We start from the raw sequence: 15096 nt of genomic DNA on the forward strand, positions 1-15096 counted from the left end.
AGCTCTAGAAAGTTGTTTTTTTTTCTGTTTATTTTTTTGAGATGGAGTCTCTCTCTCTCGCCCAGACTGAAGTGCAGTGGCGCCATCTGGGCTCACTGCTACCTCTGCCTCCCGGGTTCAAGTGATTCTCCTGTCTCAGCCTCCCATGTAGCTGGGACTATAGGCCCACGCCACCACGCCCAGCTAATTTTTGTATTTTTAGTAAAGATGGGGTTTTGGCCCAGCTGGTCTCAAACTCCTGACCTCAAGTGATCTGCCCATCTCAGCCTCTCAAAGTGCTGGGACATTTTTGAGGCTAATACTGAGCCTGTGGAGGAATTCCGGTTTAGTAATTTTGGCACTCTCAATAGAGAACACCATATTTTGTGTCCCTTAAATGTAACAATCACAAGGACATCTTCTTTGAGGAATTAGAAGAGAGGCTTGAAGGGTAGAGATTTCAGATAAAAAGCTAAAGAGAAAGAGTTAAAGCAGCATCCTCCTGAAGTTACTAAATGTATGGCTCATGAATCTATGGGCTCTATAGGGAAAGGGTTAACTGCCAACTTAGTAAAGCTGGGGAATTTTAGCGTGAGAGCATATTAGCTGAACAATGTGAAAAATCAGCAAAACTGCTTTGCCATAAGCAGCGAGTCCCTGAAATAGGCTCTCATTTACTTTCCATTTCTTCTGCTTTCCAGTCTCTTCTCTTTGAAGCAGCTCTTGATTAGTTTCTTTTTAATTGCCGCTTAATTGGGAAACAAAATTAGAACACTTATTTGATATCAGTGATGAGTTTTCTCTTTCCATTCTGCTTTGATCTAGTTTTGAAAAACCACAAGTTGAAGGGAGAAATTAAAAAGGAACTAAAAAGATTTCTTCTTTCCAAGAGCTAGCTGCAGCTATAAGCCATCAAATAAATAGGGAAAGAAGGACTCTTGGAGAAGCTGAAGAAGAAAACAAAAGCAAGTAAGGCTAGCTTTAAGGAATGTATTTTCAGAAAGACTTTTCTTTCCTCCTAAGTTTTCATAAGGGATAATATCTCATAACCAGGAAGTGAGGAGAACTTACAAAGAATCCATGTTAACCTGTCCCAAGGAGTAAAAGAGCAGGATGGAGACGAGACACCTCTTGTCGGAGGGCTCTTGACCCATGCTTACCAGGATCTCAATGATACCAAAGACATTGCAAAATAAATTCTGAAAGACTCCTGGAACACAAAAGTCTAAAAGTTCTTTTTTGTTCCAAAACACTCAGACAAACTTCATTTATTATCCCCAAATTAAAATCTGCCAACTGATGAGATTTATTCTTTGGCAATACTTCTTGGAAAGACTCTCATTAAAAAAAAAAATCAAATTAAACCATATAGATGAATCACGAACTACAGGGGGATGCTGCATAAAGATTATATTAGTCTGACTATCCTCTAAATTGTTCAGGATAATTATGCTAGGCACGTAACTGGGGGAAATTGAGTGCAGTAAAAAACAAACAAAACTGGCCGGGCACGGTGGCTCAAGTCTGTAATCCCAGCACTTTGGGAGGCTGAGACGGGCGGATCACGAGGTCAGGAGATCGAGACCATCCTGGCTAACACGGTGAAACCCCGTCTCTACTAAAAAATACAAAAAACTAGCCGGACGAGGTGGCGGGCAACTGTAGTCCCAGCTACTTGGGAGGCTGAGGCAGGAGAATGGCGTGAACCCGGGAGGCGGAGTTTGCAGTGAGCCGAGATCTGGCCACTGCACTCCAGCCCCAGCGACAGAGCGAGACTCCGCCTCAAACAAACAAACAAACAAACAAACATAACTGGCTGGGCGCAGGAGCTTATGCCCACGATACCAGCCATTTGGGAGGCCAAGGTGGGAGCATCACTTGAGGCCAGCAGTTTGAGACCAGCCTGGGCTAAATAGCGCAACCCCATCTCTACAGAAAATTTTTAAAAAGAAAATCAGCCAGGGATGATAGTGCATGTCTACAGTCCTAGCTACTTGGGAGGCTGAGGTGGGAGGATTGCTAGAGTCCAGGTCAAAGGCTGCTGTAAGCCATGATCACACCACTGTACTGGGCAACAGAGTGAGGCCCTGTTTCCAAAGTAATAATAATAATTTAAAAATCAGGCCGGGCGCAGTGGCTCACGCCTGTAATCCAAGAACTTTGGGAGGCCGAGGTGGGCGGATCATGAGGTCAGGAGATCAAGACCATCCTGGTTAACACGGTGAAATCCCGTCTCTACTAAAAATACAAAAAATTAGTCGGGCGTGGTGGCGGGTACCTGTAGTCCCAGCTACTCAGGAAGCTGAGGCAAGAGAATGGCATGAACCTGGGAGGCAGAGCTTGCAGTGAACCGAGATCGTACCACTGTACTCCAGCCTGGGCGACAGAGTGAGACTCCGTCTCAAAAAAAGAAAAAAAAATTAAATTAAAAATTTTTTAAATAGAAAAACTGAAGAGATGCATCCATACACATTGCATCTGTATGCATGTACACATATATACGTATACCTATATGTATACATGAAGGGTTTGGGGTTTTTTGTTTTATTTATAGAGATGGGGTCTTACCATGTTGCCCAGGCTCGTCTCAAACTCCTGGGCTCAAGTGATTTTTCTGCCTCAGCCTCCCAATGTGCTGAGGTTACACTACACACAACTACATGAAGTTTTATATTCATCAAATGTTTATGCTGATTTAATTATGGAGGAAACACAAGACTAGAAAAGTCAAGAACTAAACTCATATACAAAGAGACATAAGAAACTAATACAACTGGCTGGGCGTGGTAGCTCACACCTGTAATCCTAGCACTTTGGGAGGCCGAGGCAGGCAGACTGCCTGAGCTCAGGAGTTCAAGACCTGCCTGAGCTCAGGAGCTCGAGACCAGTTTTAGTGAAACCTCGTCTCTACTAAAATACGAATAATTAGCTGGGTGTGGCAGTGTGCTCCTGTAGTCCCAGCTACTCAGGAGGCTGAGGCAGGAGAATTTCTTGAACCTGGAAGGCAGAGGTTGCAGTGAGCCAAGATCATGCCACGGCACTCCAGCCTGGACAACAGAGTGAGACTCCGTCTCCAAAAAAAAAAAAGGAAATAATACAACTGCATTTCCCATGAATCCAGTACATGAATTTAGCTCATTTTATTAGCACAGAGCACTGTGACTTTAGTTCCTGAAAAAAAGGCCCAGGAAGCTGGGTATGGTGGCTCATGCTTACAGTCTCAGCACTTTGGGAGGCTAAAGCAGGAGGATCACTTGAACCCAGGAGTTTGAGACTAGCCTGGGCAACACAGTGAGACACAGTCTCTTAAAAAAAAAAAAAAAAAAAATGGCCAGGCGCGGTGGCCCACGCCTGTAATACCAGCACTTTGGGAGGCTGAGGTGGGTGGATCACGAGGTCAGGAAATTGAGACCATCCTGGCTAACTCGATGAAACGCCGTCTCTACTAAAAGTACAAAATAATTAGCCTGGCATGGTGGCAGGCACCTGTAGTCCCAGCTACTTGGGAGGCTGAGGCAGGAAAATGGCGTGTACCCGGGAGTCAGAGCTTGTAGTGAGCAGAGATCATGCCACTGCACTCTAGCCTGGGCAACAGAGCGAGACTCCATCTCAAAAAAAGAAAAAAAAAAAAAAGGCCTAAGAGAATAAAGGTTAGCTTGAACTATGATTAACCTATATTACACATTTTAGACTCTCTAGCATTGAAAGGAAAACTTCTCTGTCAACTTTTACATGATTTTTGAGAAGATTTTAAATAATATTAAGTAAAGACAAAAAACATTTCAAGAAGCAAAACACAGTGGAAAGCTTCCACAACAAATTGGAGCTTCTTGATTTCTGTAGGTGTTTCTTTCTTTTTTTTTTTTTTTGAGATGGAGTCTCGCTCTGTCACCCAGGCTGGAGTATAGTGGCGCGATCTCGGCTCACTGTAAGCTCTGCCTCCCGGGTTCACGCCACTCTCCTGCCTCAGCCTCCCGAATAGCTAGGTCTACAGGTACCCGCCATCACGCCCGGCTAATTTTTTTGTATTTTTAGTAGAGACGGAGTTTCACTGTGTTAGCCAGGATGGTCTCGATCTCCTGACCTCGTGATCCACCCGCCTTGGCCTCCCAAAAGTTCTGGGATTACAGGTGTGAGCCACCGCACCGGGTCTGTAGCTATTTCATAAAAATTGTAGTAAGGCTTACAATGAGAATTATTTGGGGAGAGAAAACGTGTATGTAAGAAAAATCTGATATCCTCTTACTTGGTGAGGGGAGATAAAACTTCACTAATATTAGGCTAGGTACTTTAATATCTGCCATTCATTCATACAGCAAATATTCACTAATGCCCACTAAGTGCTAGGCATTTTGAAGACACAATCCTGTTTACATGCACCTTACTGTCAGATGAGACAGGTACCAGACACATTAAGAAAAATTACCAAATATGTAGTTACATTTATTGTTATGATAAAAGCAACAATACAGCATGTGATAAGAGCAGAGGGATAAGCTGGGAGGTTAGGGAAGATGTGAAGAAAGAGGAGGAGGGAGGAAGAGGAGTGCATTCCAGATGTTATCTCATTTAATCCGTATAACTCAGAGTTAAGTACCTTTCCCAAGGTCACAGGACCATTAAGTGTCAGAGCCAAGCTTTGAGATGAGATTTTCAGATGAGAGGCTTGCTCTGTCGCCCAGGCTGGAGTGCAGTGGAGTGCAGTGGAGGTTGCTCACTGCAACCACTGCCCCCTGGTTTCAAGCAATCCTCCTGCCTCAGCCTCCCGAGTAGCTGGGATTACAGGTGCCTGCCACTACGCCCAGCTAATTTTTGTATTTTTAGTACAGATGAGGTTTCGCTATGCTGACCAGGCTGGTCTCAAACTCCTGACCACAAGTGATCTGCCCACCTCAGCCTCCCAAAGTGCTTGGATTACAGGGGTGAGCCACCACGCCTGGCCTGAGACCAGATTTAAATGATTCCAAAGTCCATGCTTTTCCACTGTGCCGTGCTACATTTTCCCAAATTGCTGCTTCTCCCCAAAACCATTTCCTCTTAAAGTTCATGTAAAAATGTTGACTCTCCCCCGGATTCTTAGTGCCAGAATTAGACTCTCTCCTCCAGACTAGGCCCTTGGTTTTTCACCTGCTACCTCCAAACTCATTTTCACAGACCTTTAGATTTGGGATGCTAATAAACATAATTTTTTCACCCAGACCATAACCATGCAGAGAAACACCATGAAAACTGTCAACGTTTTTTAAGGTTATTACTTACTTCTATTACAAATGAAATAATTTTATTTTTATTTTTATTTTTTTGGAGATGGAGTCTTGCTGTTGCCAAGCTGGTGTGCAGTGGCGCGATCTCAGCTCACTGCAACCTCCGCCTCCCGGATTCAGGCGATTCTCCTGCCTCAGCCTCCGGAGTAGCTGGGGCTACAGGTATGTACCACCATGCCCAGCTAATTTTTCTATTATTAATAGAGACTGGATTTCACCATGTTGGCCAGGATGGTCTCAATCTCTTGACCTCATGATCCAACCGTCTCAGCCTCCCAAAGTGATGGGATTACAGGCATGAGCCACTGCACACCACCTTTTTTTTTTTGACACAGGTTCTTGCTCTGTTGCCCAGGCTAGAGTGCAGTGGTGCAATCTCAGCTCACCACAGCCTCCACCTCCCAGGTTCAAGCGATTCTCCTGCTTCAGCCTCTCGAGTAGCTGGGACTATAGGCGTGCACCACCACGTCCAGCTAAACTTTGTATTTTTAGTGGAGACGGGATTTCACCATGTTGGTCAGGCTGGTCTCGAACTCCTGACCTCAAGTGATCCGCCTGCCTCAGCCTCCCAAAGTGCTGGGATTACAGATGTGAGCTACCACACCAGGCCAATAAAATAACTTTCACGCACACAGTTTTGCAAAGTGATTCACAGATTACAGGGCACAAACCTAAGGACACTGGTCAGGACAACAGTTAAAAAGAGAAAAATAAAAGCAACTATAAAAAGAGCAAAGAAAATGCCACACTTTCACTTCTGGAATGACTTTCACATTCACCGACTCTCATCTGTGATTCAGATCTCTACTCAGGAGAGCTTCACTTTCCCTTCTTCCTGTTCCTACTTCCTCTTTCTCAGCTCTTCCATTTTTAGGAATATCAAACTTCAAAACAAGACTTTTATTACATTAGATCTGCTGTGAGTTATAGCAATAAAAACTAAATTTGGCAAGCTTCCTATTCCTCTACATTCTTCCTGTGATTTTTTTTTTTTTTTTTTTTTTTGATACAGAGTCTCACTCTGTAGCCCAGGCTGGAGTGCAGTTGTGTGATCTCAGCTCACTGCAAGCTCTGTCTCCTGGGTTCACGCCATTCTCCTGCCTCAGCCTCCCGAGTAGCTGGGACTACAGACACCCACCACCAGGCCTGGCTAAATTTTTGTATTTTTAGTAGAGACGGGGTTTCACAGTGTTAGCCAGGATGGTCTCCTTCTCCTGACCTCGTGATCTGCCCGCCTCCGCCTCCCAAAGTGCTGGGATTACAGGCATGAGCCACCGCGCCCAGCCCTTCCTGTAATTTTTAATGCTGGTTGAAGAACATAAAAGCTAGGTAGATCTTTTAAGCTAAGATTCACCACAAGCAGGTTATAAACCACTTAAATACAGTCATCCTTTACTGAACGTCAGGGATATGTGCTGGGAAATGCATGGTTAGGTGATTTTTGTCTTGCACACATCATAGGGTGTACTTACACAAACCTAGATGGTATAGCCTACTAAGTGCCTAGGCTAAATGGTATACATTACAGTAACATGCTATACAGGTTTGTAGCCTAGGAGCAATAGGCTACCGCCTGTTACTGAGTACTGCAGGCAACTATAACACAATGGTAAGTATTTGTGTATCTAAGCATACCTAAACATAGGAAGGATACAATAAAAATATGTACTATAATTTTGTGGGACCATCTCTTCTACACAATCCTTGGGCAGCGCATGACTGTAATACTTTGTTCTCCCCTCTATACAAGGTAGCGGATTTTTTTCTTTCTCTTTTAAGTTTCTACAAAGACCTCAATCTTCTACCTTTATACCTGGACTACCACCAATACTGCAAATAACAAGCTGGCTATGAAAATCAGACTACCTCAAACTCGGCAAGTTATACACCCAAAAATCTCTCACGACTTTCAGTTTAAAAATATATCTACAAATATAGACAGGAAGATAGGGAGAGACAGCGTGAGTGCCAGTGCCAGTGCCAGGCACTAACCATGTGAAGAAAGATGAATAAGCTGTGGCTTACAGAAGTAAAAACTAATTTGGAAAAAAAACTCAACATTCAAATGCCTGGTGCGTTTCTTCATCCCTAGGAACAAATAGTAACTAATGGCAAGACCCTAAAGTACAGGATAGGCAGTATGGAGCCCGAGGATTCCAAATACTCTCCAAGAAGCAACATCGCTTATTTCTCAAAGCCTGGGGCTACTCTGCAAAGTTAATAAGGCAAAGATGTTCGAAGACCTAATTATATTAACATATTGTTCAGGATACTTATGACTGGAGCAATGGAAACTCTGTAAATCAAAGCATTACCATATCGTTAATTACATAGGGTTTATAAGGTGAGTTTATATTTTGGGATTCTCTCGTAGTGATATTTTACAATATAATTATACATACAGTTTGTATAGCCTGATGAATTTCCTCACTGAGGGTGAACTGCTGCGAAATGTTTTATTATTCGTTTATTGCTAGTCACGTTGCTCAAACAACACGTCTATAAGTAACGTTCCCTTTGAACTGTACTGTTACTAGACTGTCCTGTGTTGTACCATCGAAAACCATCGTCCAACATGCTCTTTTCCCAGGACTGGCCTGAAGCACACGAGTGGAACATTGCATAGAACTTTTACATAATAAAAGTACTGAACGTCTCCGGCCCTTAATAGCCAGAGCACCCACCCTTGGTAAATGACAAAAGTAGTAACCAATCGCCAGGCAGGATCCTAGTGACTTAGCCAATAAGAATATAAGGGTGGGGCTACACTAAGCTCCCGGTGACTTCCCCGCACCCCAGAGACCCAGGTTGTGGGAGGCTGGATGGGAATTGGTCTCCGAGGATTTCGTTACCCTCGGTTGTAGCTGTTGTCCTCCTCATTCTCGCAATCGCTGCAGTGCTCATGGCCGTTCCCGTTCCCTTCCATCATCTGCAGCAGCGGAGATGCTAGCGGCTTCACTGCTGTCTCACTCTCGTCCGCCATCTTGAGTTGCGAGAGCGGGGCTCCGCGCCCCGCTACATAGCGGGTTCCTATTGGACAAGGGGGATTTGCGCTGCATTCTGGGTTTTGTAGTTTTTCTGGCGAGGGGCGCTACCACTAGGAGCGACTCTTTCCCAGGAAATTGACTACAATACCCAGAAATCACCAGGGACGGCTCCGGTCGGGTCAAGGGGCGGGGCCACTAATACCCGGAAGCCTAGGCATTGGGCCGCGCTTTGAGAAAAGAAGGGGCCCAAGGTTGGTGGGACCGACCTTTCGGAACCGGGCGGCCGCCTGGCATGCTGGGAGTTGTAGTTCGATGCTGGTTTAGGGTTTCAGGCGTAGAGGTTCCAATATCCAAGGTTTGATTTCAGCCTGCCCTGGCCAGTGCCTGAGCCGCTGGGAGCCGTTATTGGCTGCCGTTAAGGGCCGTTACCTTTCCCGGGTAAGTAAAAGGGCCTGAGTGTCTGGACGGAGGGAGAGGACAAAGACGACTAAGATGGCGCATTTCCGGGTTCTTCATCACCAACTTACCCGCGCGCGGGAAAATGCAGCCTGCGCCCGGCAAAAATGCAGACCAACTGCGCAGGCGCAACGTGACGTCCGATCGAGGAGACCCAAACCTACCTGGCCGCGCCTACGGAACGCCCCTGACACGCCCGTGTCCCGCCTACTGCCCGCCCACTCCCAGGCCCTAGACATAAAAATGCCACTCCCGGCAGCCCTCCGGCGCGAACTTTCTCGGCCCTCTTCACATGCGGACATAGGAACCTCGCCCGAGAACGCCGGAGCGACTTCCTCGGCCTCCACCGCAGGAGACCAATGAACCTTGCCCTTTCCTCCTTCACATTGGCTAGCTGATAAAGCTTTTTTACTTCGCCTACTTGCCTCATCTCTGGCGCCTGATCCGGTGGTCGCATAAAGCAACTCACTGAGGCCAGCAGGTGTGACCCGCCTGGAGCCAGAATGCCCCAGGCCTTCTTGGAGTGGGCTTTTCTGCAAGAAGCCGAGTTGACTCCTGGCCGCCTTCCTCACTAGGGAGTCTGGGCAACCCCCAGTCATTGGCAGTTCAAGGTCTCATGAGAGGCAGTGGATTTTTGTGTGCGGTGCACTGACCCTAAGCCAAGAGACCCCACTGCTAGGGAGGCAGGGCTCGCCGCATCTTGGCCTCCAGGTACTGATCTTCGCCAAGCTCTTTCGCGCACACATGGTCCTTTTAATTCCCCACAAGAATCTTCCACAACAACCTTTTTTTTTTTAAATAGGGTTGCTCTCTGTCGCCCAGGCTGGAGTGCAGTGGCTCAAGATCACGCCTCACTACAATCAAGATATCCTCCCACCTCAGGCTCCCGAGTACCTAGGACTACAGGCGTAAGCCACACCACCTGGCTAATTTTTGTATTTTTTGTAGAGACAAGGGTCTTGCCTTGTTGCCCAGGCTGGTCTCGAACTCCTGGGTTATCTTCCTACCCCAACCCCTAAAAGTGCTGGGATTACAGACGTGAGCCAGGGCACCCAGGCCTCATCTACTCTTTATCTTTAATAAGTACTGATATGCCAGATTCTGTAGTAAGGCCTTTCATACCTTATCTCATTTAATCGTCTCAACAAGTCTATAATATAGGTCCTATTATTATTCACCTTTTTTGTTTTGTTTTATTTTGAGACAGAGTCTCGCTCTGACGCCCAGGCTGGAGTGCAGTGGTGCAATCTCGGCTCACTGCAACCTCGGCCTCCCGGGTTCAAGCAATTCTCTTGCCTCTGCCTCCTGAGTAGCTGGGATTAAAGATGCACGTCACCACACCTGGCTAATTTTTGTAATTTTAGTAGAGACAGGATTTCACCATGTTAGGCTGGTCTTGAACTCCTGACCTCATGATCTGCCCACTTCGGCCTCCCAAAGTGCTGGGATTAGAGGAGTGAGCCACCGTGCCTGGCCATATTCACCTTTTTGACAGATGAAAAAATGTGGCCCTGAGAGGTTGGTAAATTGCACAATCACATAGCTGGTTAAGTGGCAGAATGGTATACAAATCCGGATCTGTGTGCCCCTAGACCCTCTGAATTCTTTGCCACCATAAAAGTCCAATTTTCTGATAACACTATTCACTCAAGGAAATAGGTTCCTAAAAGGTAACTGTGACTCCAGTGTGTATTCCATGTCAGGAGAAAAAAGGTAACTGCCACATTTTAATCTGTTTTTACCCTTGATTGAATGTTTCAGTCCCTGAGTCTCTTGTGATTGAGTAATCTCACCTGGATCCCAAGAAGAACGCCCAAAGACATGGTTCCCATTGGTGGAAATTTCCTATTTGGGTTGAGTGTGGTGGGTGATGAGAGGACTAATTCTTACCATCAGAGCGCTCCATGGCCAAAAAGGGAAATGATCTTTGCCTTTGGGAAAGATCTCAACATGGGAAGAATGGCAGGGCGGTAAGAAACAGTTCCTATCTGACTCAGGGAAAGACAACACAAAACACAGAACTAAATATAGTCAACTCTTGTTTATATATCAGTGGCATAAGCGTAAGTAATTATGATCCAAAGCAGCAGATAATCCCGTCATCTATGTTTGAAAGGCAGTCAAAGATGCCTACTCAGTCTGAGAACTGTCATCACACTCAACTCTCCGGGGTCCAAGACTGCTGTTCAACGTGATTGTCCTATTTGCAGCTGCAGTGAAGGGGGGGTCAGAGATAATAATAATAATAATAAAGCCAGGCCAGGTGTGGGGGCTCATGCCAGTAATCCCAGCACTTTGGGAGGCCGAGGTGGGTGGATCACCTGAGGTCAGGAGTTCGAGACCAGCCTGGCTAACATGGTGAAACTCCATCTCTACTAAAAATACAAAAATTAGCCGGACGTGCTGGGCATGGTGGCTGACGCCTGTAATCCTAGCACTTTGGGAGGCTGAGGTGGGTGGATCACCTAGGTCAGGAGTTCCAGACCAGCCTGGCCAACATGGTGAAACCCTATCTCTACTAAAAATACAAAATTGGGCCAGGCGTGGTGGCTCACGCCTGTAATCCCAGCACTTTGGTAGGCTGAGGTGGGCGGATCACCTGAGGTCGGGAGTTCGAGACCAGCCTGACCAACAAGGAGAAACCCTGTCTCTACTGAAAATACAAAAACTTAGCCTGGCATGGTGGTGCATGCCTGTAATTCCAGCTACTTGGGAGGCTGAGGCAGGAGAATCGCTTGAACCCGGGAGGTAGAGGTTGCGGTGGGCCAAGATCGTGCCACTGCACTCCAGCCTGGGCAATAAGCAAACTCCATCTCAAAAGCAAAAAAAAAAAAAAAAAAGCCGGGTGTGGTGGCACACACCTGTAGTCCCAGCTACTCGGAAGCTGTGGCAGGAGAATCGTTTGAACCTGGGAGGCAGAGGCTGCAGTGAGCCAAGATCCCGCCACTGCACCCCAGCCTGGGCGATAGAGCAAAACTTCGTCTCAAAAAACAAAAAAAAAAAACCCAACTTCCTGCTCTATGTGAGGCATAACTAGATAACTATAGATTTTTCGTTTCTTTGGCTCACTGCAACCTCCACCTCCCGGGTTCAAGCAATTCTCCTGCCTCAGCCTCCCGTGTAGCTGGGATTACAGGTGCCCGCCACCATGGCCAGCTAATTTTTGTATTTTTAGTAGAGACGAGATTTTGCCATGTTGTCCAGGCTGTGCGGGCTGAGATAATCCCACAAAGTGCTCATGATCACCACTGCCAAGGCTGTATAAGTACTGAGTGGCCGAGCTTTATATCTGAAGTTAGGACCCTGTAGTTTTGCCCCTCTCCTCTCTCTCCTTCCCCGCTCCGGGGAAAGGAAAAGTTATGGCTCCGGGTCGGGGGTTGGGGGACCTCTGTACCGCGTTCCAGGGCAAAGCTCTCCCCGCCCGCCTCTCCCGCGTCCGCCCGCCTCTCCCGCGTCCGCCCGCCTCTCCCGCGTCCGCCCGCCTCTCCCGCGTCCGCCCGCCTCTCCCGCGTCCGCCCGCCTCTCCCGCGTCCGCCCGCCTCTCCCGCGTCCGCCCGCCCAACCTCTCCCGGCTCCGCCCTCCCGTCCCCTCCCGTCCCCTCCCGTCCCCTCCCGTCCCCTCCCAACGTACCTCGCCCGACCCCGCCCGCACGCCTGCGCGCCCAACCTCTCCAGGCTGCGCCTGCTGGCCGGACGTCCGGTCCGCGCCCCCGAGGTCCCGCCTCGCCCGCTGAGCTGGCCTGTAAGCGCCGTGGAGATTGGGCTAGAGGCGGAGGCCTGGGCCGGGTCGGAGGCGCTGGGTACGTAGCGCGCCGCGCGGGACGGTGGGAGCCAGCCGGGCCCTGGGGAGGGGGCGGGCCCTGGCCAAGGCTTCTACGCGGGGCTGCGAACGCCCCGGGCGCCCCAATATCGCTGCCTAGTGGGGCGTAGGCTCCTCTTTTGAAAGCCTGAGTTAGAATGTATTGAGCGCATCGTGTGCGGCTAGCACTGAGGCAGGCAAGCGCTTTTATATCCATGGCCCATTGTCTTGGCAGCAGCCCTGCCAAGCAAGGTGTTATTTCCTTTTTTAGGGCTGAGGACGCGCAGGAAGGTTTACAGCTAGAAAGGGCTGGAGATTGTGGATTCAAACTCAGGATCAGACCAAAGACACTGCCCTTTAGAGCTTTGCGGGCCGATTGATTCTTGAATCTAGCTTCTGCCACTTCAGTTGTGTAACCTTGGGGTATCTTTCCGACCCCAAGTTTGCTCATCTGAAAAATGGGAATAAAGCTACAGTATCTGTCTCAGAGGGTGGGTATAAAGTGCTTTGCTGTTGAGCTGAGTGATCATCTCCAATTTTCAGACCTCTCTCCTCCGCTTCCCTCTCCCCCGGGAGGCCGGACAGTTAAGGTTTTAGTGAAGACCCCAGGGACTGGGGCGGCGTGGATCTCCCGCCCACCCACTAGTGAGGGAGGCCGTCGGGCCACCCGTCTCTTCCTTCCCCAGCTCCACAAAGGAGGTGTTGGCATCTCAGGTGTTTGCTTACAGAATTTTCTTTTTTTTTTTGAGGCGGAGTCTCGCTCTGGTCGCCCGGGCTGGAGTGCAGTGGCCGGATCTCAGCTCACTACAAGCTCCGCCTCCCGGGTTTACGCCATTCTCCTGACTCAGCCTCCCGAGTAGCTGGGACTACAGGCGCCCGCCAACTCACCTGGCTAGTTTTTTGTATTTTTTAGTAGAGACGGGGTTTCACCATGTTAGCCAGGATGGTCTCGATCTCCTGACCTCGTGATCCACCCGTCTCGGCCTCCCAAAGTGCTGGGATTACAGGCTTGAGCCACCGCGCCCGGCCCTGCTTACAGAGTTTTCAAAGATTTTTCACTCTCTCCCTGAGTTGTGGGAAAATGATTCAAACTACCCGAGTGAACTTTGACATTAAGTCTTAATTCTAAAAGTGAAGAAATGGAAGCCTTTGAATACGTTTTATGTCTAAAACGTGTTTGTTTTTGCGGGAGGGAGAGTACTCATTTTACCTAAATAAATCAAGGTTGAATTGGTGTGGCGCAGTGCTGGCAGAGGCCTGTGGAAAGGGGTGAAATGCTAGAGATCTGGTGGATGGATAGAAAGTGGACAGGCGGGTTCGGGTGGTTTTTGTCTCAGCAGGGCCCTAAATTCCCACCAAATCCTCTTCTGTCTTCACCAAGGTCTGAATCTGTCCCGTTGGTAAATAACCTTTAAAGGATCTCCGAGCCTCTCTTGGTGCCTGTACCTTAAGGAGAAAAGAAGAGGGCTCATAGCTGAAGGCAGGCAAGCCACGAGCTTAGCTTTGTTTTGAAAATTACCCGATGGGCCGGGCACGGTGGCTTATGCCTGTAATCCCAGCGCTTTGGGAGACTGTGGAGGGTGGATCACCTGAGGTTAGGAGTTCTAACTAAAACTCCATCTAACTAAAAATACAAAAAAATTAGCCGGACGTGGTGGTCCATGCCTGTAGTCCCAGCTACTCGGGAGGCTGAGGCAGAAGAATCACTTGAACCCGGGAGGCGGAGGTTGTAGTGAGCCAAGATCATACCACTGCACTCCAACCTGGGCAGCAGAGCGAGACTCTGCCTCAAAAAAAAAAAAGAAAGAAAAGAAAATTACCTGCTGGGAGGCCGAGCGCGGTGGCTCATGCCTGGTAATCCCAGGCCTTTGGGAGGCTGAGACAGGCAGATCACCTGAGGTCAGGAGTTTGAGACCAGCCTGGCCAACATGGTGAAACTCCGTCTCTACTAAAAATACAAAAAAATTAGCTGGGCGTGTTGGCAGGTGCCTGCAATCCCAGCTACTCAGGAGGTCAAGGCAGGAGAATTACTTGAACTCAGGAAGCAGAAGTTGCAGTGAGCCAAGATCATGCCACTGCACTCCAGCCTGGGTGACAAGAGCAAGACTCTGTTTTAAAAACAAACAAAAAACGGAAAAGAGAAAGAAAATTACCTGCTTGCACAGTTTTAGATTGACAGCTTTAGATTGAAACTTTCAAATTTTTATTTTGAAGGTTACAGAGGATAAAATTTCTGGTTAATTGTGAATGTTGATGTTTTAAAATAAAGCTGTTAAAATCCTCATTTAAACTTGCAGGGAAGTCTGTGTACCATTTGATTTGATTTCCCCTTGTCTTTTGAAAAAAAAAAAAAGAACCACTTTTTATTTAACCATCGAAATTCTTTTTTCCTTTTTTTTTTTTTCTGAGATGGGATCTTGCTGTGTTGCTCAAGCTGGAGTGCAGTGGCAGTCACCAGTTACTGCAACCTTGACCTACTGAGCTCAATCCTCCCACCTCAGCTGCCAAAGTAGCTAAGACTACAGGTGTCTGTCACCACATATGGCTGATTGTTCTTTTTATTTTTAGTAGAGACGAGGTCTTGCTATGTTGCCCAGGCTGACTCCTGGTC

At 47.8% G+C, this 15096-nt stretch overlaps 2 protein-coding genes across 11 annotated transcripts in view; one reads left to right on the forward strand and one right to left on the reverse strand.

Annotated features, from left to right (window-relative positions):
* NMT1 (N-myristoyltransferase 1) overlaps nucleotides 1-8270 on the reverse strand; it is a 49957-nt gene extending 41687 nt beyond the window's left edge. For 5 of the 9 annotated variants that reach the window (XM_033182699.1, XM_033182698.1, XM_033182700.1 and 2 more), the window contains exon 1: nucleotides 8096-8270. In XM_033182699.1, coding sequence (XP_033038590.1) covers nucleotides 8096-8226 — 131 coding nt within the window. In that variant the 5' untranslated portion in view covers nucleotides 8227-8270. The remainder of the gene's footprint in view (nucleotides 1-8095) is intronic. The other 4 variants (XR_004430531.1, XR_004430530.1, XR_004430529.1 and 1 more) reach the window with 1 other exon arrangement.
* Nucleotides 8271-12333: 4063 nt separating this feature from the next.
* DCAKD (dephospho-CoA kinase domain containing) overlaps nucleotides 12334-15096 on the forward strand; it is a 30803-nt gene continuing 28040 nt past the window's right edge. The window contains exon 1 of one of the 2 annotated variants that reach the window (XM_033182704.1): nucleotides 12334-12486. The gene's annotated coding sequence lies outside the window, so the exon portion shown is untranslated. The remainder of the gene's footprint in view (nucleotides 12487-15096) is intronic. The other variant, XM_033182706.1, reaches the window with a different exon arrangement.

Source organism: Trachypithecus francoisi, unplaced genomic scaffold, assembly GCF_009764315.1.
Source record: "Trachypithecus francoisi isolate TF-2019V2 unplaced genomic scaffold, Tfra_2.0 Lachesis_group20, whole genome shotgun sequence".
NCBI lineage: Eukaryota > Metazoa > Chordata > Mammalia > Primates > Cercopithecidae > Trachypithecus > Trachypithecus francoisi.